At 42.5% G+C, this 23,111-nt stretch overlaps 1 protein-coding gene across 1 annotated transcript in view; it reads right to left on the bottom strand.

Moving 5' to 3' along the window:
- Positions 1–8,474: 8,474 nt before the first annotated feature.
- The window catches only part of LOC149314053 (protein Wnt-10a-like), a 74,816-nt gene continuing 60,179 nt past the window's right edge, over positions 8,475–23,111 (bottom strand). The window contains exon 4 of the mRNA XM_089523367.1: positions 8,475–9,607. Within this exon, the coding sequence (XP_089379493.1) occupies positions 9,140–9,607 (468 nt within the window). The 3' untranslated portion in view covers positions 8,475–9,139. The remainder of the gene's footprint in view (positions 9,608–23,111) is intronic.

Genomic DNA, 23,111 nt, shown 5'->3' with positions numbered 1-23,111 from the left:
CCACACACACACACCATCCTGGGGAATGAGTGGCTGCCTGTGTAGCATGCTGGTGGAACTGAGGGTTGCCAAGAGACTTTGGGAATTAAGGCAAAAGAGGCTGCACTGTTATGGCCTGCAACAGGGATCACAAGGATATGCTCTCTAGACCACATTTTCTCTCTCTCTCTCTCTCTCTCTCTCTGTGTGTATGTTGTGGTGGTAGAGGAGAGGGGCAAACAACTTGCCTTGCCAGTATTTTCTGAGTTATGGAGACTGTAAGGCAAACCTAAGGCGAACCTGTCATGGGGCTTTCCTGGTCAAGATTTGTTTAGCAGAGGTTTGCCATTGCCTTTCCCTGAGAATGGGAGCATGTGGCTTGCCTAAGATAGGAAGGGATCACAAGGATTTTCTCGCTAGACCACATTTAATAGAGAGGAACATAAGACATTTGCTTCCACAGTGCAGAACAATGACTTACTCCACCATTAGGCTTAGAAAGGCAGCAGATGCTGTTGGGCAGTGAAGGCAGTTCCCAGCTGTTGCTTTTGAACTCCTAACTCTTTCCTACTGCTGGAGGTCAGAACTTGTCCTGAGCCCTCGAAACTAGGATGCTACTCTTAAGCATTAGTTTGTAGTGGTGAAAGTAAATTTCAATTGCCCATCCAGTCAACTTCTGTACATGGGCATGAGAAAAGATACCAGCTTGTCGGTTGTCTCTGGTAACAAGATGTCTCAGGCTTGCCCTTTCTCCCAAGACCACTGGTATGCCCTCAGTTCTGCTGCTCATACTTAATAAAAGAACAAGACATATCCAAAAGCTGGTACTAGAAAAGTGGCATATTCTACCTGCGGCAGCAGCCTGCTAGGCTTGCGTCTGTGAATAAAGGGTGGGGAAGCAGCAAACACAGGGAAAGGCTCACTGAAAGGCAAGGACCATGGGTGGCTTGTAGACAGGCCCGCCTAAAAGAGGTTGGAATCTGTTTCTGCAAGGGAACAAGCAATGAGCAGTAGTACCTGGTGCTGTAAGGAGGTGCCAGGAAAACTAGAAATCTGAGCAGAGATTGGCAACATTGCTTTATTGGTGCTGGCTGGGGAATTCTGTGTGGAGATATAGCCCCTAAAATTATTTTTCCCCAAGCACTGGACAAGTGGGAGAGATTATGTATCTTAATATTTCAGCTGCAGCAAACATTCAAGTTCAGAAAGAGTCTGTGTATAAACACAGAAATAGGTTGGAAAGGGGGAAAGAATAAGACTGCAGTGTCATCATCATCATCATCAGCATCATCATCATCATCATCATCATCATCTTATTCATTTATATCCCGCCTTTCTCCTGATATACGGACTCAAATCCACAGCTTAAATCACAACAAAACCCTAGTGGACAGAATCATTTCCAAGGATTTCCTCTCCACCATCTCTCAGTCTTAAAGGGAAGGGGGGACAGACACATAATACACAGTGCCTGCACCTAGACAGACAATTTATGACCAAATTATCCTGGCTGATTAGTCTGTGCCCAGTTTATACAGACCTACAAGCAGGGAGCCAAAGGCACTAAAAAACATTATGTCCAAGATCATTAAGGCTAAGCTGAAAAAATTTACAAAGAACTCCAGCAAGAACTACAGAGGAGGAGATTTAGAGGCATTTAAAAAAACAACCCAGAAATAACAGCAGTTTGATTTTATAGTAAGGAAGAGTCTGTACCTGATGCTGACTGCTCTAGCACTGCAGAGTTACTGTAGTTTGACACTGCTTTGTCATAGCACCATTCTATGGAATCCTGGGAGTTGTAGTTTGTTGTGCTCTCTGACAGAGACAGAGCTCTTTAACAGAAAAGGTTAAATATCTCACAAAACTACAAGTCCCAGAATTCCATAGCACTGAGTCATGGCAGTTAAAGCGGTATCAAACTGCATCAATTCTGTAATGTAGATGTAGCCTCATTTTCTTGACAAAGGCTCCATGTATTTACAGACTGCATTACAACTGTGTACTTAAGTGTGTTATATTCTTCATTTATATCTGAAAATAAAACAGTTTTTTTTAAAGTTAGCAGATGCAGCTTTCTCAGTCTAGACCAGAGGCAGGGATCTTTCCCAGAAAAAAAAAGGTTTACTGCGCACTGTGATAAAAAGACAGGAGTCCTGTGCTAAAGGAACAGAAGTTCCGTGAAAGGAAGGAAAGATGAAGGGATAGATGGACAACTCAGTTTTTCACTTCTTTCACAACTCCAGTATATGAATACTCTCCAACATTTCACAGATCAAAACAAGAACACAGGTATCCAAGCAGCACTGGGGTGTGGTCAGGATGGCAGAGGTTATTTAATGTGGAGGTGTCCCTAGGGGTGCATATCATACCTGGTGCCCACTGGTGGGACTGAGCTGGATCTGGCTGATCTGTGGGCCAAATGATAAAGAGAGTCTCCTCCCCCTTCTGCCCAACAAGCAGCTGTGCCAGACCTGGAAAAGGTTGTTGAATAAAGGAGGGAGATACTAAAAATGATCTGCACTGTGTGTCAAACATACTAGGTATGCCACTGATTTAATGATGAAGTTCACACAAGGTTGGGGAGATTGCAACAGATTGCTTTTGTCAGAGCCTGGGAAGAGTAAGATTCTGTCTCTTTCTGTCCTCTCCCCATTGCTGACGACAAACCATTATTCCACTTTGAATTTAGGTTTCAGCAGTGGAAGGAGAAGGAGAGAAAAAAGGGACATTTTAAAAAGAGTTGAAAAAGTGGAATGACAGAGGAGTAATTGGGACCTGCCAAATCAGACATTTGGAAGGTATATATACAGGCAGAATTAGGCCTTACTAGTATTGGCCTAAATCCTATTTTAGTTTTGGCAAGAGTAATCTCATTGAATCCTTTAGATTTTTCTATGTGTTGACTCACCTGTTAACAGTGAGTTGAATGGGTCTCCTCTAGTTGGGACACCATCAGGACACCAAGCTAGGAGTGTCATAAAAGTGCAGCATAATTGTTAGTTTATTAAAAATGTAGGCTTGCATTTTTATTGCAGCATAATAGGAGGGCGCTTGTGGCATTTTTTTGGTGTCTCATTCCAAAATAACTCGACAGGACCTGAGTATTATGTACTTTGATATCTATATGTGTATGGATGTGCATATGTGTGAAGCAAGGGACACCATTTGGTCTTAGGCAGCAAAATGTCTTTGGTAAAGCTGTGTGGGGAGCTGGACTTTCTAGGCCAGGAAGAGTCAATTCAACAAACCTATCTGTTCTTGAGCTGTCATTCCCTCTTTTAAAGAAACTGATCTATTAGTTCTTCCAGGTGCTACAAAATAGCAGTAAAAATGTCATTGGGTTACCTACCCAGCCACCTAACTATTTTGACTGAAGTCCCAGAGAAGCCCAGCTTAGACCTTTTCCCAGCTAGAAGGGCCTTCTGGATGATGACATCTCACCCCCCACACAACCCCATTCTCCATCCCTTGACTGACTTCCAGTTGAAAAGAAGCTGACAGCTCAGAATGTGACAAGAAAATACAAACCACCACTACCAACCTGCAGCACCTTAGAGCCTTATGAAACACCATTGCAGGCAGTGCTGCCTTGGCGAGGCCTGCGTGCCCTGCCCACTCTTTCCTTCCCTGTCTGGTGTTCCCTTTGTGTAGCCTCGGGGCCAACATTATAGGCAGGGTGGGGATTTATCAGACAGCACAAGATACCAATAGGATGATTCATCCCCACCCAGCCCATGTAGGGCAAAAGCGGGCAACTAGTCTTGCTTAGTAGGACACAGGCAGCCACTTGCCAGAGGTTTGGAAAATGACTATTTTAGATGGCAGCTCTCAGAATCCTGCAACCAGCATGTCCAGTGTGGGACTCTGGGAGGTGCTTTTCAGAGCCCTACTCCATGGGCTGAGATCCTACATGTGTGAGTAGCTCCACACCCACAACTTCCCCCTCCCCTCTTCTTGGCAGATGTCAAGCCCTACAGGGGCCCCTTCTGCTGTTGCTTATTAGTGGGGAAGGTAAGGGAGGCAATTCAGACCATGGAGAAACATCTAGTCTCAGTCCATAGTGTGTGTGTGTGTAGGAAATAAGGGGCACCCTTTCAAATGGAGTATACCCACATTTTTCTCCCCCCAGGAGCTGAGATTTTCATGGTCTGAATCACCTCCTCCTCCCTCCACTGCAGTAAAAAGGTCCAGTAGGTTCCATATGGGGTCTTGACAGCTGCCAGGTGCACATCTGTTGACATTTCACAGATGAGAAACAGGATACATATGGCCAAGCAACACTAGAGTGTGGTCAGGATTGCAAAGGTTGTGAATGATGAAGAATACACAATCTAGGACATTCTGCAGCAGTTTGCTTTTGCCTGAGTCTACTGGGAAGGGCAAGGTCCCATCCCTTCCTGTCCCCACCTTTTCCTCTCCCCACCTCCTGCTGAATTAATTGAATGCAAATTATTTTTGCATTTTGAACTCAGTTTGACACAATGGATCTGATGAAGGGGAAAAGTGCGAGGAGAGAGGAAGCTGGAACATTTTAAAATAAGTTTTTAAAAAATGAGATGGAGTATTGATGGGAACTCTTCCTGCCAAAGTGGGACAGTTGTAGTACAAGGTCAAGAGAATAGCCCTCTGTCCCCATCCTAAAAGGGACTTATCCAAGTAAGCTGCATTTATATGAACATAAGTCACTAACAGTATGCTGGCCATTCACGGACTCCAAATATTATGCAAGACCTGTCCATTATTTGTGACTCCAAGCTTTCCCATCAAGAGCGACTGTGACTATTCTTAGTAACTGACAGGCAGGGGGCTCCAATTCTTGTCTTGGAAAGAAGGAACTTGGGGGGATATTCTGCACCTTTGTTTTTGCTTCATTTGTATGTGAGCAGTCTTCCCCTTCTGTTAATTGCAGATTTGCTCTCTTCTTGCTCTTTTGTAATAGGGAATTGTTTAAGTTTTCACTTTATGCCACCTTTGTTTCCTAAGAACAACCAGATTCTTGGGCAAGATTGTTGTTGTTAGCTGCCCTCGAGTTGGTTCCGACTCATGGTGAACCCATAAAATCCCTATTCTCCACTGCCTTGCCCAGATCCTGCATGCCCTTACCCACAACCCCCCTCATTGAGTCTATCCATCTGGTTTGTGGTCTTCCTCTCTTTCTTCCAGCCTCCACCTTTCCTAGCATTAGTGTTTTTTGCTAGTGTTCCGTGCCTTCTTATTATGTGGCTAAAATACGATAGTCTCAACTGGATCATCTTTGCTTCCAAGCAGAGCCCTAGTCTGATCTGTTCAAGAACCCATTTGTTTGTCTTCTTGGCTGTCCATGGTATCCTAAGTACTCCAGCAGCACATTTCAAATGAGTTGATTTTCTTTCCGTCTCCTTCTTTTACTATCCTGCTCTCACATCCATACATGGTAACTGGAAATACAATGGCCTGAACGATTCTGACTTTAGTGCTCAGTTGTATGTCTTTGGTCTTTGTTATATTTTCCAGTTCTTTCACAGCTGCCTTTCCCATTCCCAGTCGTCTTCTTATTTCTTGACTGCAGTCTCCATTCTGGTCAATGTTTGATCCTGGGAATTGTTTAACTATTTCAATTTCCTCTTTGTCTAGATTGAATTTGTGTATTTCTTCTGTGGTCATTATTTTTGTTTTCTTTATGTTCAGCCAGAGGATATTTATGAAAAAAATGGATTCAGGGTATAAGTGGATCTCTAATCTGTTAGAGATCCATTTATACCTTAAATCCAACAATTTTGTGAATATCTGCTGGCTCCTGTAATGATCAAGTGAATTCACAAGAAAAGTGACAAGGACTCTAAGAAAGTTATTTTGATGTACATGCTTGGAGACCATCATCTAATGAAATGCATGAAGTGTTATTGCAGGTGTCAAAACATGGTTGATGAAACAAACAATTATTTAATACAGTAGTGAATCCAAAGAGATATAAGAATGCAGGAAATTGCAGCTATAACTGTGATCACATGATTAACAGTGGCCAGTATAGATGATAACAACCACATATCAGTGAAGTCGAAGGCTTTCATGGCCGGCATCCATAGTTTTTTGTGGGTTTTTCGGGCTATGTGGCCATGTTCTAGAAGAGTTTATTCCTGATGTTTCACCAGCATCTGTGGCTGGCATAATAATAAAAATAAAAATAGTATTTATTTATATTCCAAAATATAAAATATTTTTCTCAAAATAATCAAAGTAGATTAAAGGAATATCAAGATAAAATCACATACAATTTTTAAATACAATTAAACCTCCCAACCCAACCCTTCTCCCAATCATAAAATCATTAATCAATCCCTAAAAAGAAATTAAACATTCCAGGACCAATAAAGTAAAAAAAAAAAAAGTTCTGTACTTTCTACATATCACCTCACTGTTTACAATCCCTCCCCCAACTCTCTGTATATATAACTCAGGATAATACTTTGTGCATCTGATGGAGTGGACTGCATTATTTTATGGAAGCTTATGGCATAATAATGTATTTTTAAAAGATGCCAAAATACTTTCCATTACATTTGCCACAACAGACGGACACAGCTATCTCTCTGAGAACCTATGCTCTGCTATGCATTGATGTTAAATTTTTCACAGTCCTTCTATTCTCACTTGGATGTTCATTTTCAAAAGGTTGTGCTGAAGGATTACTGTTCCATGAAGCCTATATCACAGGATTCTGAAGATCTGAAAAGCTGGTCAACATCTCTATGAAGCTACTGGAAGAGAGAGCAAATCCAGGGATGTGGGTTAAAGTGCCTTTAATAGCCTAGGCTGATACACCAGCTGCAGCTCTATCTGGACAGTCACCAACAGCCTCTTGACAGTTGTCCATGCTTTGCTACAACAGTTGTCCATGCTTTGGCTTGATTATTGTAATGCACTGTATGTGAAATGCTCCTTTCAAAATGGTTCAGTAACTTTTATCAATCCTCAGTGGAGGTGCTAGGCTATTAACTGGGACTGATCAGTTTGACTACATGTAATATCAAGGCTTTTTCAGTTTTCAACCTATTTATGGTCCCAATGGAAGAGTTGCTATTCACTTTTAGTTCTCTAAAAAGCTTGGGGCAAAACACCTACAGAAATGTTCCTCTCATACATACCTTCCTGACTTTGTAGGTTATTTTCAGAGGCCCTCTTTCAGGGCTCCCCACTCTTGAAGTTAGGCAGGTGGCTTTGGCTGTGGTGCCTCATTCATAAGGTGTCCTGCCAAGGAGGTCCACCTGGCAAACAGAGAGTTCTCTTTTTGGTGACAAGCAAAACATGACTTCCAGCAACCATGTGTGCATTAATTTGTCATGCTTCTAATAGATAACAGTCCATTAACTATGACCTATGCCATAACTTAATTTGCTGTCAACTCTCCAGGCATTTTAGAATCTAGATTTTGATATTTAGACTAATCTGCAGCATACTAGAACGCTACATTTACATATCTTCTATTGCTTTTCTTTTGTTGATCTTTGTTGTTATTGAGTATGAAAGAATTTTATGGTACTGTGCAGATGAAAATACAGACCAAGATTTTGGAAGGGAGTTGTAGTAGCTATGATCTGTCTCCCAATCCAACTCCCTAAAACGGAGTTTAAAATCCAGGATGTTCTGCACACCAAAGGAGTTCTGGGGCACTGGTAAGTGTGGTTCTGAAGGATAATGTGTCAAGCCCCTTCCCATCAGTAAGCTGAAGTGTAACAAGCAGCACCAGGGATCCCTGTGCAGTCCTGTCTTAACTGTTTGCCACAATACGGTTGGCTGGTGGAGGGGGGCTGGATGCATCATCCTTCAGCATTTTGCTCATGAATGAAGCAGAACTCCTTCAGTTAATGTGGCTGCCGGGTTTTAGGAGCATTTGTGATCACATCAATGGTGCCATGATTGTAAATACCAAAAATTACAAGGTTATAAGTTTGCCTTATGACATTGTAAATACTGAACTGGATTCCACCAGTACTAATAACAAAAAAATGCATATTTATTTCATATTGTGAAGGGTACATAGTCACCCTTATGGACCACCCATCAGAACCCTCTGTACACCTCTCATGGTTAATGTAATGCAAATTGACTGCTGAGCTTGAACTGGGGATGGTCACTCCTGCATTCCCAGGCTCACATAGTATATATACACTCAATTTTTCCAGCCAAAGCATTCTCTGAAGATGCCAGCCACAGATGCTGGCGAAACATCAGAAAGAAACTCTGCTAGAACATGGCCACATAGCCCGAAAAATCCACAAAAAACTGGGGATGGTTTTCTTCAAGAAAGCTCACATCTTACTGGTGCGCTATTCTGTCATTTCTGTATAAATCAAAGTGCCCCCATGAGCTTCAGTGAGTTGCTGTTCAAAGGAAACACCTCACACTTCACCCAAAAAACCTCATGTTTCCAGCAGCCCAACCTCAAACACACACACACACACACACACACGCACAGAATATGTTCATCTCTGTTTCACTTTTATTCTCACAATAATAAAATAACTTAACCACAGTAACTGCTCAAAGTGCCAAAGTGGCACCTGCGTGGGACTCTAGAGACAGTGACTTCTCCACTCCCACACATCAACTGCTTTCTAAGAAATCTGTCTTTCAATAAATTCTGCATTTTAGAAAAATTCCTGAGTAACAGATTTATTCATGACAGCCCAGAATGGTCTGGGGTTCCTCTAATTTGCAACAGGGCAGCTTCTAGCCAGGTGTTTAAAAAGGGGAATTTGGTCTATTGAGTTGTCTGTCACTTAAGGAATTTCACAGTGGAATTTAAACATCATATTAAGGGTCTGCTGCTGAGTGAATTTCAGCATGAGGAACCTCCAGAGGTGGCTCATAGGCCTTGAAACCACAGGGAGAGATGTTAACTGTCAGGAGTGATCAGAGCAAATATCATAGATTTCAGTCAGCCCATCAGTACACAGTTTTTTGTGCTTTTGAGGTGCCAGGCCCACCTCTCTGGAATTGCTCATACACAGGTCAGGCAGGAGGACTGGAAGTGTGAAGGAGATGTGAAACACTATGGTGCTCCAGGCTGCCCAGTCTGTGCCTGCTGCTGGCGCAAGGCTCTGTCCTGTAGTGCCACATGGTCAAAGTGGTGAAGTCATTGGCATGTTCAGTGGGGGAGGGGCGAAAGGGTGGACCATCACTTGCATACACTGACCCACTCTGTCAACCGGCACTCTTCGCAAGCCACGAAGCAGCACCAATGGAACTTGCAATTGCAGCGCTCACTGCGTGTCTGTCGCAGGATATTGTGTCCTCGCCCACAGCACAGGCTCTCACAGTTGTCCATGCCTGGGCTGGTCTTGTTGCAGAGCCGTCCCTGTGTCCCCATGGAGTCCAGCGTTGGTTCCCTCTCACAGAAATCTGGTGATTTCTCAAAGTAGATCAAGTCGCTGACACCAGCCCGACGCCGGTGGCGGCCATGGTTCTGCTCCATCTGTCCTGTGTTCCTGTTGTGGGGACGCATCATCATGGCCCCATAGAAGCGCTCCTTCAGCAGCGATCCTACTAACCGGAACTCAGGGGTTACCTGCCAACATGTCTTCAGCTGACAGCTGCCAGACGTGCCGTGGCACTTGCATTTCCTCCGCATGTTTTCCATCACCACCTGTCCAGGGCATACAGACAGATACTGGTTAATCAAAGTTGCCTGATAATAGAAGAGGCTGGCAAATACAATGGTTTCTTTGTACCTGAGTTTGCAACTTGCTCTCAGTGGGCTACTTGGCTTTGCCATTCCTTGGCAATTAACAGGACTATGCTAGAATAAACTGGGCAATCTTGTCTAGATAAATGGGAGGAGGAGAAGTGTTACACAATTTTTAGATTTGTTTATTTGATTTATTGTCTCCCTGGGGCTCAAGGTGGCTCAGAAGAAGATTTTTAAAAAGATATAAATAAAAACAAAAAAGTTATGATAGTAAAACACAATTAAACAAATTATAATATTAAACCATATTTAACTCAAAAACTAAAAGCCTTGTCATTTTAAAAGAGTACAGCACCCACACATAAAATGCTCTTTGACAGCCAGTGAGGTCAGATGCCAAGAGCCTGTTTGAATGGAAAGGACTTAAGGACAATGGGAAGTAGGGATAGTTCTTGGAAAGTAGTTCCATAGATTGTGAGCTATCTCCAAGAAGACTCTAGTGGCTTGCTCATATTGCTGGGCAACAGAGAGTAACAGCAAAACTCAAACTCTGGCTGCAATCCAACATCCTCTTAGCATTGCATAAAAATCCACATACAGAGATATTCTGTGTTAGCACTCTTCAACCCCCATGCAGACATATGATGGGGTGCTGTTCTGCAATGCACAACCACTGCTGGTACAGCGGCCCCCTGGTATCCACTGGAGTTTGGTTCAAGGGCCACCATCCACAAGGACACCAAAATCCATGGACGCTCAAGTCCTATTAAATACAATTGATAGTAAAATGGTGTCCCTTACATAAAATGGCAAAATCAAGAGGTTTCTTTAATTTTTTTTCACACCATGGGTGCTTTAATCCTATGTCTCCTCTACCTGAATTTGCATACATGATAGTGATTGATTTATGACTATAATATGATTGATTTATGGTGGCATTATGACTGGTTTATGGTGGCATTAAGATTGATTTATGACTGCATTATCATTTGTTTATGATGGTATAAGGATGGATTTATGACCTCTGTATTAATAATTAAAGTAGTGGTAACCCATATATTGGTGTCCAGCCCCCCTCTTTTGTTCTTGTGCAACATCCCAACTTCTAGGGTTGAACCTGAATGTAAGAGCTGGCAGCTCGCACAATTGCCTACATCTCTACTCCAATGTGGCATGCTAATCCAGGTTGGAACAAATACCCATAGCCTAGGGGAATGAAAACTGCTCTGAGATGGGCTGATCCAGGACAGTTTGCAAAGATTTTGGGCCAGGGAGGCGAATGCTGCTGCATTAATGTACACCTGGATTTCAATCAGATCAGTAATCATCACCTATAATGGAGAGAGGAGGGGTCCTTGCTGTGCCCATGGGGTGACAGTGCAAGTTGCCTTTGCCCTTCCCATGATTCAACATAAATAGATACAAATTGTTCCCAGTTGCTATGGTATTTGGTAAGCAGAGGGAGTGGGATAAGGCTAGTTTGTGCAAGGCTGAGTGGGTGCAGCTGCTGTACTACTTGGTTGCATGCAGCAACGTGTGGACAAGGATTATACGGCTGCAAACCCTTCAGGTTGTTGTTTTCAGACTTGCAGAGTGAGCATAAACTTGTTTTTCCCAAAATGTTATGTGTCAGATTTAGAGAAATAAAATGGGGTGTTTTTGTTTAAATAAAAAAGTAGCTTTTAAATTTTAAATATTCTTGTCTTCCCCAATTTCTGTTTTCATGGTGCCTGGCTATAAAACACACTATGGGATAAGAGTTCTTTCTACAACTACAAAGTCAAGACAAAGTGAAGAAACCAAAGTCATGATTTCAGAGAAAGTAACTAGAGCTATAGGACTCTTTAAAAAAAAGGGAGAGGGGGAGAGAGAGAGAGAGAGAGAGAGAGAGAGAGAGAGAGAGAGAGAGAGGAAACTGCAATATGAAGAGCATACTGTAAAATCGTCCCCCTACCCTAAGTAGAAAGATATATGTTTTTAACTTTTAATGTCAAATATCTTTATCACTGATTATATTGCCAAACACAGACAGACAGACAGTAAGTCTGATTTTTCTTTTGAATTCTGAATTCCGAATTTCTGATTCTATGAGAAGAAATATGTGTTTCCAAATCCTGCCTTTCACCAGGGGATTGCCTACTTGTGCTTGACGTTTCTGTTGATCTGAAGTCACTAAATTTGTTTTGGAGTTGGATAGCAAGGTGGATTCACAAAGAGACAGCTCCTCGGATGAATAAAGCATTCATTAGAATTGCAACTGAATTTCCACATAAGTAGGATATTGTGCCTATTCTGTATGTACAACCCTGATCCACACCATTGCCTCTAGTGATAGTCTTCTTATTATATTCAGGGGTAGGCAAGTTGGCCACGTAGCAAAGTAAAATAACATCCAAAACACACAGAACAGTGATACTTTTAGGGCACCAACCAAAATGCACAAGATACATGTTGCAAGTTTTAAAAGCTTCATATGGATTTGCCTGATGAAGAAGCCAATGCTTTGAAAGCTTGCAACATGGATTAGTTGAGGATATGGTGCATGTCATACATATTATATCATGTTTGTTTTTTGTTTTTTAAAATATTACACTCTTGCCATGAGAAGGTGGATCACTAAGTTAATAGAGAAAGGAGATCAACAAATAGGAGCCAAAACAAAGGAAAAATTGAAAGTACACACAAGAAGCATAAGAAAAGTGTAGCCAGTGAATAGAACTGGGGAACAGATTTATATGATGTGAGTGGCCTGTGGAAAAATATCTCCTTCTCTGTTGGGAAGAAAAACCTATGTGTGGCTTGGATGTAGATGCCTCAGCCTCAGCCTAGGGTTTTTTTTTTTAACTTTCTCACTGTAAGAGACTGAACATGATTTTTTTCCATCCACCTGTTACTATGTGCACCATGTGTATGAGCTTTCTGTGCCAGAAAAAAAACCACACCTTCTGGTGCCAAAATTCATCAGAAACATTCCTAAACAGGACAGGGGATAGGCCAGAGGTGGGCAAAATGTGGCTCCATGCAGCACTCTAGATCCACTTTCAGGCCCCCCAGGGTTAAATACCCCCCAATTTTGTTTTTTGCTCCATACAGCTTCTAGGAAGGCATGTGAGGCAATTTTGCCACATTTTTCATCCTCCCTGGGGCATTTTGGGCCCATGAAAGACTTTGTTTAAAGTAGGAAGTGACCCAGAAGATATTTCTGAGTCACTTCTTGTTATAAAAAAAATGCCCTAGACATAATATGGCTTGAGGGACAAAAATGTGACAAAAATTCCCCCGCACCCCCTAGAGAGATTGAAGGCATTTTTGAGGGCAAAATAAAGTTTGGTACTTTTACCGGTTGAGGGTGCAGTTATGGGCTGCGACCCTTCCAAATTTCCTGGAGTGCTAGTGTGGTCCCCTGCGTGCCCCCCCACCCCGAGGTGCACTCCTGGGACAGGAAATGTGTGGTCTTCCAGGTGTTGTTGGAATTTGTAATATGTGTCATGGTACATTAAAGGTAACTGCTCTCTTGCCTTACGTGTATTTTACAGGTACTGAGAAGAGAAAGTCTTTAAAAAGAATACACACACCACAAGAACAAACAAAACAAAAGGGAAGGAAAGCCATGAGTTTTTCTACCCATAAAAATGGATAAGGGAACAAGATCCCTAGACATGGCTCCCTGCATGGGATTATTTTAAGTAGATAATGTAAATCTCTACCTGGGATAGCTTAATGTTTAATTTATCCTAACTCCATTATGTGAGCATTTGATGGGCTGTAAAAGCTTTCTTTCAAGCTTCCATAGTCATATACTCTAAATAGTTTCTTTCCAAGAAAAAGTCTGTGTGTGATGTTGATGGGCCAGGGTTAACTGTGTGGAGACTGGTCAGCAGGGGGTGTATGGCCCTCCACATGTTGCTGGACTTTAGCTCCTATCATTCCTGACTTTTTGTTATGTTGGTTGCAGCTCATGGGACTTGGAGTCCCACAACATCTGGAGGGCGATATAAGCTATCCAGCCCTGTTGGAAGGATTGCCCCTTGTTTAGGCCTAGTGTAGCCTTCGGGTATCCACAGACAATTTTGGTAATGGTAGACCTCATCTGACTGATGATCTCCCAGCGGGATCACAAGTGTGTCCCTTTCCTCTCTAGGACCCGAAAAAGGAAAAGGCTCTTGGCCACCTGAATTTTTATATGAATGGAGGCCCCAGAACAGTGGAAGAGTGTGCTGTTAGCCAAATGTCCTAATCCTATCTAGTTGGTATGTTCCACCTAGCAGAGTATGGATAGCCTATTCTGAATTGGTGGGGAAGAACTGGGGGCCAATCAGACTACCTTTTACCCCGGATCAGGAACCGAATTATGTACGTGAAGTTCATATTCTCCCCGAATCTCCCACAAGCAAATTTGAGTTTTGCATACCTGTTCCAGAGCAAATGCTCCTTAGTGCGGGTCTTTTGGAAGTGGAATAAAAGCTGTATCTTTTGGGGGGGGGGAGAAACGGGTCGGGCAAATATGAACTTGTCCCTGATCATGATCGGGTCAAGTTCAGGGGCATTCAGGGTTAAAATATCCTGAGTGAGGTAGTGAGCACTTGCTTCCAGAGGGATTTGGGTGGGGGGACTGAATCTGCCCAGTTCCATCCAGTGCAAAAAGGTGAGTCTGAATGGGGCCTGAATTTAACTAAGTACCATATATACTTGACTATAAGTTGACCACATATATAAGTCAAGGACAAGTTTGGGGGCCAAAATTATGGATTTTGATATGACCCATGGATAAGTCAAGGGTAAAACTTAGGGACATGTAATGAAGGATGTTAAGAATGAAGCAAAGGAAAACAATGCCAAAGAACTTAAAAAATTCTAGCAGGCATAACTATTTGTACTCATATTAAAGGATGGATGAGAGAGTACAGGGGATCAGTGCTTCCAGGGCAGATTAAACTATTGCCTTTCACCAGGGTTATAGATAGATAGAGAGATAGATGAGTTGAAGTACAGTACTTACATTGACCCGTGAATAAGTCGATTCGAGTTTTTGGGTCAATTTTTAAGCCTAAATTTCTAGACTTCTACATGAGTATATACAGTAAATTGACAACACCAAGCCCAGACACCACACTCAAGGTTGTAGTACAATCTTTGGGCTAGATTAGAGAAATAATGAGGCTCTATAGTCTTGTGCATGCTGCATGACATACAGAGGCTCAGCTACAACTGTAAGATTTCTGTTTTCCCTACAGCTATTCAAAACACAGCAGGAAATCAGTGGCAACCCTAAGTGTACTTACTTAGACCCATTCTTTGAACAACAGATGAGAATCAATAATGAGAGCATAGATTTGGGGAATCTAGTTGTAAAATTCAGGCCTGGAAAATTACTTTTAAAAATAAATTTGTTTCTGTTACACATTACGTTTGTACAATGTCCAAAAAGCAGCTGCTTACATTACTTGTTGCACTGCTCCTTGCTTTTCTGTTAGTTTCTTCTAGAGGAGAAAAACTCATGGGATTGATCAGAGAAAAGAATAAATTTTCTGTCAATAGGCCTCAAGAAGTAGCTTTGGAAAGTAACTGGAAAACACTAATTGTTACAGTACACCAACAAAGTACTGTTATATTACTTTTAAAATATAACTTCACTGCACTCCCTCCTTACCCTCAAATGTAACTCTGTTGCTCATCACTCATTGCCACAAACTCTGGCAACCTTCTGCCCAGACAAGTCACCATTGTCAACCTAATGTGGACCATACTGTAAACTACATTCCAGAGGAAAGCAATGACAAGCCACCTCTAAGTGTTCCTTGCCTAAGAAAATCCTATGAAATTCAGGGAGTCACCATAAACTGACATGCAACTTGTACACACATACACACACATACATGGTTCACTGAACTGCATAAGACAAATGGAGTAAGTATTGCAAAATGCTTAATACACTGAACTTGTAACAGCCTGTATTTATGGCAGTCTTTTCTGTTTGCAAACAAATAATTGTTAATGTCAGGGTGTGAGAGGGAGGTGTTGAATGCACTGTGGACTAGAGCCAAAAGAGGAGCAGACATTATTTTATTTAGCAAATTAAATTTGAGCCACTAATCCTTAAAATTTATATCGTTGGAATAGCTTGGGACCCACCAAGCTGAATCCACACTATCAGCTTGCCAGGTGCTTAACCACCACCTTGTTCTTGCAGTCCCAGTGGTAAATGTCAAGCTCCTGGCAGGACACAGAATAGTGCTTGCTCTGGCAGGTTCCAAAATGTGTAGGCTTGTTTCATGTATCTATTTGCAGACTGTTCCTGTATACAGGTGTATTTCTACATGGCTCCTCTGCATGTTAGATAAGTAAGAGAGCCAGTGTGACATAGTACAGTACTTTGAGCACAGGTCTACCGCTCTGGAGACGAGGGTTTGAATCTCCACTTGGCCATGGAAAACCACTGGGTGAACTTACACAAGTCACATTCTTTCAGCCTCAGCCTAGGTAAGGGCAACCACCCCAACAAATCTTGCCAAGAAAACCCCATGATATGCTCATCTTAGGGTCTCTGTAAATTGAAAACAACTTAAAAGTGAAAATGAATATTTATGTATCTTCTCCATTATCAGTTGTGTTTGACTCTTATCCAAAAGACAGCTGCTCTTCCTGTACCTGAAGCCACACTTCCATAAGATGCAATTTTAAATGTGATGAGACTGAGCTAGATTGACTTCAGGCCACATATGCTTAGCACAGAAATCACATCCATGGTCTTCTACTCTTAATCCAAATGATGACTGCAGGTACTTGCTAATTAACCCCCCCCCCCCATGCTTATTATGTGTTAGTTCAGGGTTGGTTGGTTGGTTTTTATTGTGCAGTTGGACACAAAATGTGTAGTTGGACCCAAAATGGTACAAATGGAAAGTAATCAATATGGAATTAATAATAATAATAATAATAATAATAATAATAATAATAATAATGTTTATTTATATACTGCTTTTCCAAATTAGATCAAAGCGGTGTACAACAGGAAGTACAATACAAGGTAAAACAAACAAACAAACAAACATAACAGGCCTCTCTCCCCCTCAAGATGGTGGTCGGAAGAGGGCTCTTAGTCTTTCAGGCCAGGCCTCTCTCCCCCTCAAGATGGTGGTCGGAAGAGGGCTCTTAGTCTTTCAGGCCCTGGCCTCTCTCTCCCCAAAATGGTGGTTGGAAGGAGGGCTTTTCTTCTTCCAGGCAGGCAGTTGGAGCTAGCCTGCCTCTCTTCCCCCAAGATGGTGGCTGAAGGGAGGGATTGAAATAATGGGGGTCAATAAGACACAAATGCAGTGGAGATAGAGAGATAGGCTGGAATTTTGTGACAGCATGAATATGCAAAACCCCTTTCAGAAGTTGTAAAAGCACTCAGGAGTAATGTAGGCTAAAGTAGTGGTGGAGGCGGGGGAGGTTGTGAGGTCTCAGTTTTGGCAGCTCCTGGCTGCAGGAATAAATGGATAATTTTGTTACTGAACAAATGCAGATTCATAAATTAATAATCACTGCATGGTAGATAGGGAACCAGTGAGGTATAGTGGTTTATGTGTTGAATAGGGCTCTGGGAGACCAGGGTTAAAATCCCTGCTCAATTGTGGAAAGCCAGTAGGTGAGCTTGAGCAAGTCATGGACTCTCACCCTCAAAGGAAGGCCATGGTAACCCCCTTCTGAAAAATCTTACTAAGAAAACCCTGTGATACGTTCACTTTAGAGTCTCCTTAAGTCAGAAATGATTTGAAGATACACAACAACAACAACAACAACAACAACAACAGCGGCAACAATGGCAAATAAGAATGACTGATTCCTAAAAGAACTCACCACTTATATAAAGTGTAAGCAAGGAGCAAAGAAAAGCACATCTTTTATTTAGCTTCTTATTGTGGAGGTGTCTCATGGAACTGTTGGACCAGTTGGAAAATTTTCCTAAATTGCTCAGTCCACCAACTACCTGTGGCTTACATTTTCTTTAAAATACTCTGGGTTTAAATATGTAGAAGTAGCATATATGGAGGGCATTTTGAACTATACCACTTCACATTGGAGATGAAGTTGTAATCTTCACCTTCACAGAAAAATCAATCATCTCAAAAGCAGATTGACTAGATGCTCCATGGCAGAGTATAGGATCCCCCAAGTGATATGGCTACCATGCGTGTTGGGGATTCTGGGAATTGTAGCCCCAAAGTGAAACTTTGCCATGCCTGAGCGGTGTAGCCCAACATTTTGCATGCCAGTAGCAAAAAAAGAAGGGATGTCTATAACTCTCAGAAGCTCCCAAGGGGCAGCTGATTGGTGCCACAGAATGCTGCACAACACAGATTACTGGGATGATTGGGAATATCTATTTGGATGCTGCTCTCTCATCTCGCAGCTGAGAGCTTTCCTAGGGCCACTGCTTGCCAGCTGCCACAGCTGAACAGCATGGATTAACACAGCTGCAACATGCATGACATCTGTTGAACAAGCTCTTTGTACCTTTTGTAAAGGCATGGGAAGGGGGTTGGAAAGTGCATGATGCCAGTGTAGAGAGCAAGCAGGCAGCACTTCTCTGCCCAGATACTATCCAGCTGCTTGCCCAGATTCTATAGTGAGATCAGATCAGACACACACAGAGTCTGCAAGCCAGAATCATCCCCTGCAGTGCAGGAACACTGTAATAAAGGAAATTAGCACCAAATTACAGAGCACTAATAGGCAACTGCCATTATCCCCTTTGCAACCCACCTAGTGGTTTTGAAACCATTTCCTGTGTGCTTCTATGGGAATGGAGATTCCAGCCTGCCAAAGGCACTCTTCCCAAAAGCAGCAGACAGGAGGACAGTGCAGTTAACTCTCAGAGAAATCCCCCAGAGTCACATGTCTTGAAGCAGAGCTACATTACAGAATTCCAGCAATGGAGACAAAATGTTATATTGGTGTGGAAGGGATGCAACAAAGATCGTGCCCACCTACCAGGCAAGAAGTCTGTCTCCTTCTCCTCTCCCCGCTAGCTCAACTCCCACCCACTCCTTCTCGCAGTCCATTATACCCTGTGCTTTAAAGTCCACCTGTTCAAAGGATACCTAATCTCACAAAGAACAGCTGTGCGGTATAATTCTGTTTCATGTTTACATGGATGACGTTACTTCTAAGTAAATGCATACATAGGACTGCAGCTGAAGTGAATTAAGACAAAACCACATGGGAAGAGTCTTTTCTTCAGAATCCACTGCATTTCTGTCACCAAGCCCTGATATCTGCAAGAGGATGCAAGACTTACATTGTGTTCTTGGAAAAAAATCCACAAAAGCAAGCCAGAACTTGGTTTCTGCATCCCTAAAATCCATCCCTTTAAGGACCCATTGGGGGGACCCTGAAGAAATTTTGTCTTGGAGTACAGAAGGCGAGGGGAGTGAATAAATAAAAATTACAAGAAAAAATATTCCTGGTAAATGTTAGGAAAACCTTCCTGACTTTAAGAGTTGTTCACCATGGAATGGACTATCTCAGACTACTGTGCTCTCCTTTTTTGTAGGTCTTTAAACTGAGATTAATGACCAACTTTTGGGAATGCTATAGCTGTGTATTCCTGCATGGCAGGGGCTGGACTAAAGGACTCTTGCAGTCCTCTCCAGCTCTCTGATTTTAAGGGGGAAAGCTTTTAGAACTGAAATAGTAAGTAAATAGTGAGCACTCTCCTACATTACAATTGTTTTTCCACTAGTTCTAAGAAATCCTATTACAATGGCCTTATAGTGGCCTGAATTCTTTTAAGGACATATGCATCTGTAAGTGGCACTTATGCAGGTAGATGTACATTCTTGGCCATGGTTCAGATTGATATTCCCTTCCTCTTTTTGCAGATCCCAATGCCCTGCCCCTGACCTCCTGAAAAAACCCTGAAGCCACCCCACATTGCCATTCCATGCTTTGTGGTGAACAGGTGGGATTGGAGAAGTCTCTGGCTATGTCCTTATGGCCAGACATGAAATGGTGACATGACTGCTGAGATCTGCCAGAATCCTCTCAGGTTAGTGCAGTTGTAATCACTTCACATCTGTCTATGGGGACATAACCAGATGCTTCTCAGATCCTGCCTGCTCATCATGAAGCACAGAATGGCTATGCAAGGCAGTTTCAGGAGCTTTTCAGTAAGTCTTGAGGTGGTGGGGAGGCTATATGTCTCTGCGTAGTTTAGATCTGCATATGGATATTTACGCTACACTGAGAGGATTTTAAACTGCAGCCTATGAGTGTTAATTTCTCATATTCAAGGCAATTATTAAATTATTAAAAATAATCTGCTTTTGATAAGTACTTCATCCCTTTTTCTCAAAAATATTCTTACTCCCAAGCCTGTCACAATAACAAACCTCTGTTCCCACATTCAGATTTGGGTGAGTGTGCGTCTCAGCAGTATGCCCTCATGGACTGCCTATGTCAATGACCTTCAGCGATTCTTACTAGGCGTCCTACTTCATGGAGGACTTTCCTCTGTTATAAGGGAGATCAGAAGACTGTTCTTTGGTTGAGGATCTTTGTTTGAATGGTCACTGAGGCCACTTCTGGCTTAAATATAAAGCACTCTAAGAAGGCAGGACAGAGACTTTGCACTCATCATAACACTCAGCCATGACAATGAGTCCAAAGTTACTACATGCAAATACTGTACCTGCCTGGTCACCACTGTTAGATCAATGGTCCTTTGACAGGGGAGATTACTGCACTAGGGTAAAAGCGTTCCTCAATGTGTTCTCACGGGCGTGAGCCTGGAGCATGATGAGAACCAGAACGCTAGTTTACCGCACGGCGGAATGCTGCCGTCGCCGCCGGGCGTTCCAAATGTGTTCCAGGGACGCCATTTCTGGGAACGGTTCCGTTCCCAGAAATGGCGTCCCTGGAACACATTTGGAGAACGCATTGGGGAACGCTTTTACCCTAGTGCGGTAATCTCCAGGGTCTTTTATGGTAATAACTCTGTACAAACTAGATATGATTGTTGCAGCTTCAGACTGATGTTTTCTGCATACAGGTTGAACAGGTAGGTTGACAAAATGCATCCTTGCCTAACCCCTTTGCCAATGGGGAACCATTCTGTTTCTCCATATTCTGTTCTAACAGTAGCCTCTTGTCCTAAGGACAGATTTATCATCAGGACTATCAACTGTAGTGTCGCCCTCATGTCTTGAAGAGTGTTCCACAGTTTTCATGATCTAAGCCAGGGGTAGGCAACCCTTTTGAGCCGGGGGCCGGGTTGCTGTCCCTCAGACAACTGGGGGGGCCGAAGCAAAAAAAAAAAAAAAAAATTAAATAATTTTTTAAAAAAATTAAATAAATAAATAAACCGGGACAAATGTAGGACAAAATTTTCAAATGGAGGGCACTTTTAAAATAAAAAATGGAAGACACGCAAAAAAAATTGCTGATTTTTTAAAAAAATCTTAAGATAAATGCATGTTTCTGAGGCTTCTATAGACAATTGCCCCACCATGCCCCTCACATGAGACGCCAAAGGCCCCGGCGGCAATCGGTGGCAGGACCGGGCTGGGGCCGGTCCCAAGGCCTCACTGGGCCGCATCCGGCCCGCGGGCCGCAGGTTGCCTATCCCTGATCTAAGCCGTCAAACACTTTGCTAAAGTCTGTAAAGCACATGCTATTTTTTTCCTGGAATTCCTTCTATCGTAGTGTGATTCCTAGTGCCTCTTCTTTTTCTGAACCACATTTGCACCTCTGGATTTCTCTCTCCATAAATGTAATAAATAAATAATAAAACTTTTATTTTTTACCCCGTTTTTTGTAAAAACAATCAAAGCAGCTTACAATATTAAAAAAATACACCATATATACAAAATATCCCCCCTTTAAAAAGAATTAAACAGTTTAAGGTTAAAATTACATGAACAATTAAAACAATAATGGTAGGCAGAGTCATCAGATATATGTGGGGGTTGCTACATAGCCGAGTATTTTATTCTGGGAAGGCCTGCCTTAAGAGATCTGTCTTAACAGCTTTCTTGAAGCTATTTAGATTAGTGATTTGATGGATCTCATCTGGCTGGCCATTCCATAGTCTGGGTATGATTGCAGAAAAAGCCCTCTGGGAGATCGCAGTCAATCTGGTCCTTATAGGCTGCAGTAAGTTCCTCCCAGAGGACCTGAGAGCACGGGGCGGATTGTATGGAAGTAGGCGATCCTTTAAATAAGTTGGGCCCAAGCCATGTAGGGCTTTAAAGGTGATAACCAACACCTTGTATTGTGCCAGTGGAATGACTTTAATATTGGTGTTAGGGTTGCCATAATTGTCCACTAAAACCCAGGACAAAATGTAGGACAAAATCTAGACCAAACTGTAGGACAACTGCAGGACAAAACTCAGCCCAAAATGCAGGATATTTAAGAAAAATGGAGGACCTTAAATGTCCTACATTTTGGGCTGAGTCTTGTCCTGCAGTTGTCCTACAGTTTGGTCTAGATTTTGTTCTACATTTTGTCCCAGGTTTTAGTGGACAATTATGGCAACCCTAGTGTTATATGATCGCTCCTCGATGATCCAGTGATCAACCTGGCTGCCATATTCTGTACCAATTGCAGTTTTCGAACTAGGCACAAGGGTAGCCCCATACAGAGCACATTACAAAAATCAAGTCTTGAGGTTACCAGTGCATGTACTACAGCTTCAAGGTCCCCGGTTCCAGAAAAGTGCACAGCTGGAGTATCAGCTGAAGCTGATGTGTTGCATAGAATACCTGGCTGACCAATCAGAAGGCAGCTGAAGCCCAACCAATAGAATGTGGGCTGGGACTTGTGAAAATTCCATGCTGATAGAGGAGAGAGTGAGTTAGGATTTGGCAATTGAGGGAACAGTTAAGTCCAAGAGAGGACTGTGTTCCAGGAGTTCCTGAGGAAATAGTCAGTAAGGGTTTAGTTTGAGACCAAGAGGCTCTTGCTATGTCCAGAGAGGGACAGTTATGTTTAAAGTGCAGAAGTGAGGGACATATAGGGATAGAGTCCAGTGTTGAGGGACTCCTTATGCACACAGAACTTCAAGAGAGGGAGTTGCTGGGGGGTCATATCCTGAGAGATATTTAGCCTTGGTGGCTGGTATGGGTTTAGGAAAAGAACCTAAAGATAAGGACGGTGTGAGGGTCCTGGATATAGGTTTGTTAATTACAGGAGAGAGTGTGGAGACTGACTGGAAAAGCAGTATGCAAAGGGCTCTTATAGTTCCTTTGAGACTAACTGAAAGTGAGAAATTTGTAGCATGAGCTTTCGTAGACTTGAGTCTTCCTCCTCATACTGTTTGGAGAAGGGAAGCATGGAATTGTAAATGAAACTAGTTACTTTTTTAAAAAAAAAAGGAGGTAAAATTTCCAAAGTCTATGTGCAATAAGGAAAATGTGAAAGGTAGATTGTAGTCACAGAGAGAGAGGGAGAGGGAGAGAGAGAAATGCCTGTTCCCCAT

This window comes from Sceloporus occidentalis, unplaced genomic scaffold (genome assembly GCF_023333645.1).
Source record: "Sceloporus occidentalis isolate IW3139 unplaced genomic scaffold, rSceOcc1.0.p SCAF_4, whole genome shotgun sequence".
Classification (NCBI taxonomy): domain Eukaryota; kingdom Metazoa; phylum Chordata; class Lepidosauria; order Squamata; family Phrynosomatidae; genus Sceloporus; species Sceloporus occidentalis.
The sequence above is the reverse complement of the archived record's forward strand: the minus strand, read 5'-3'. Positions and strand labels throughout refer to the sequence as shown.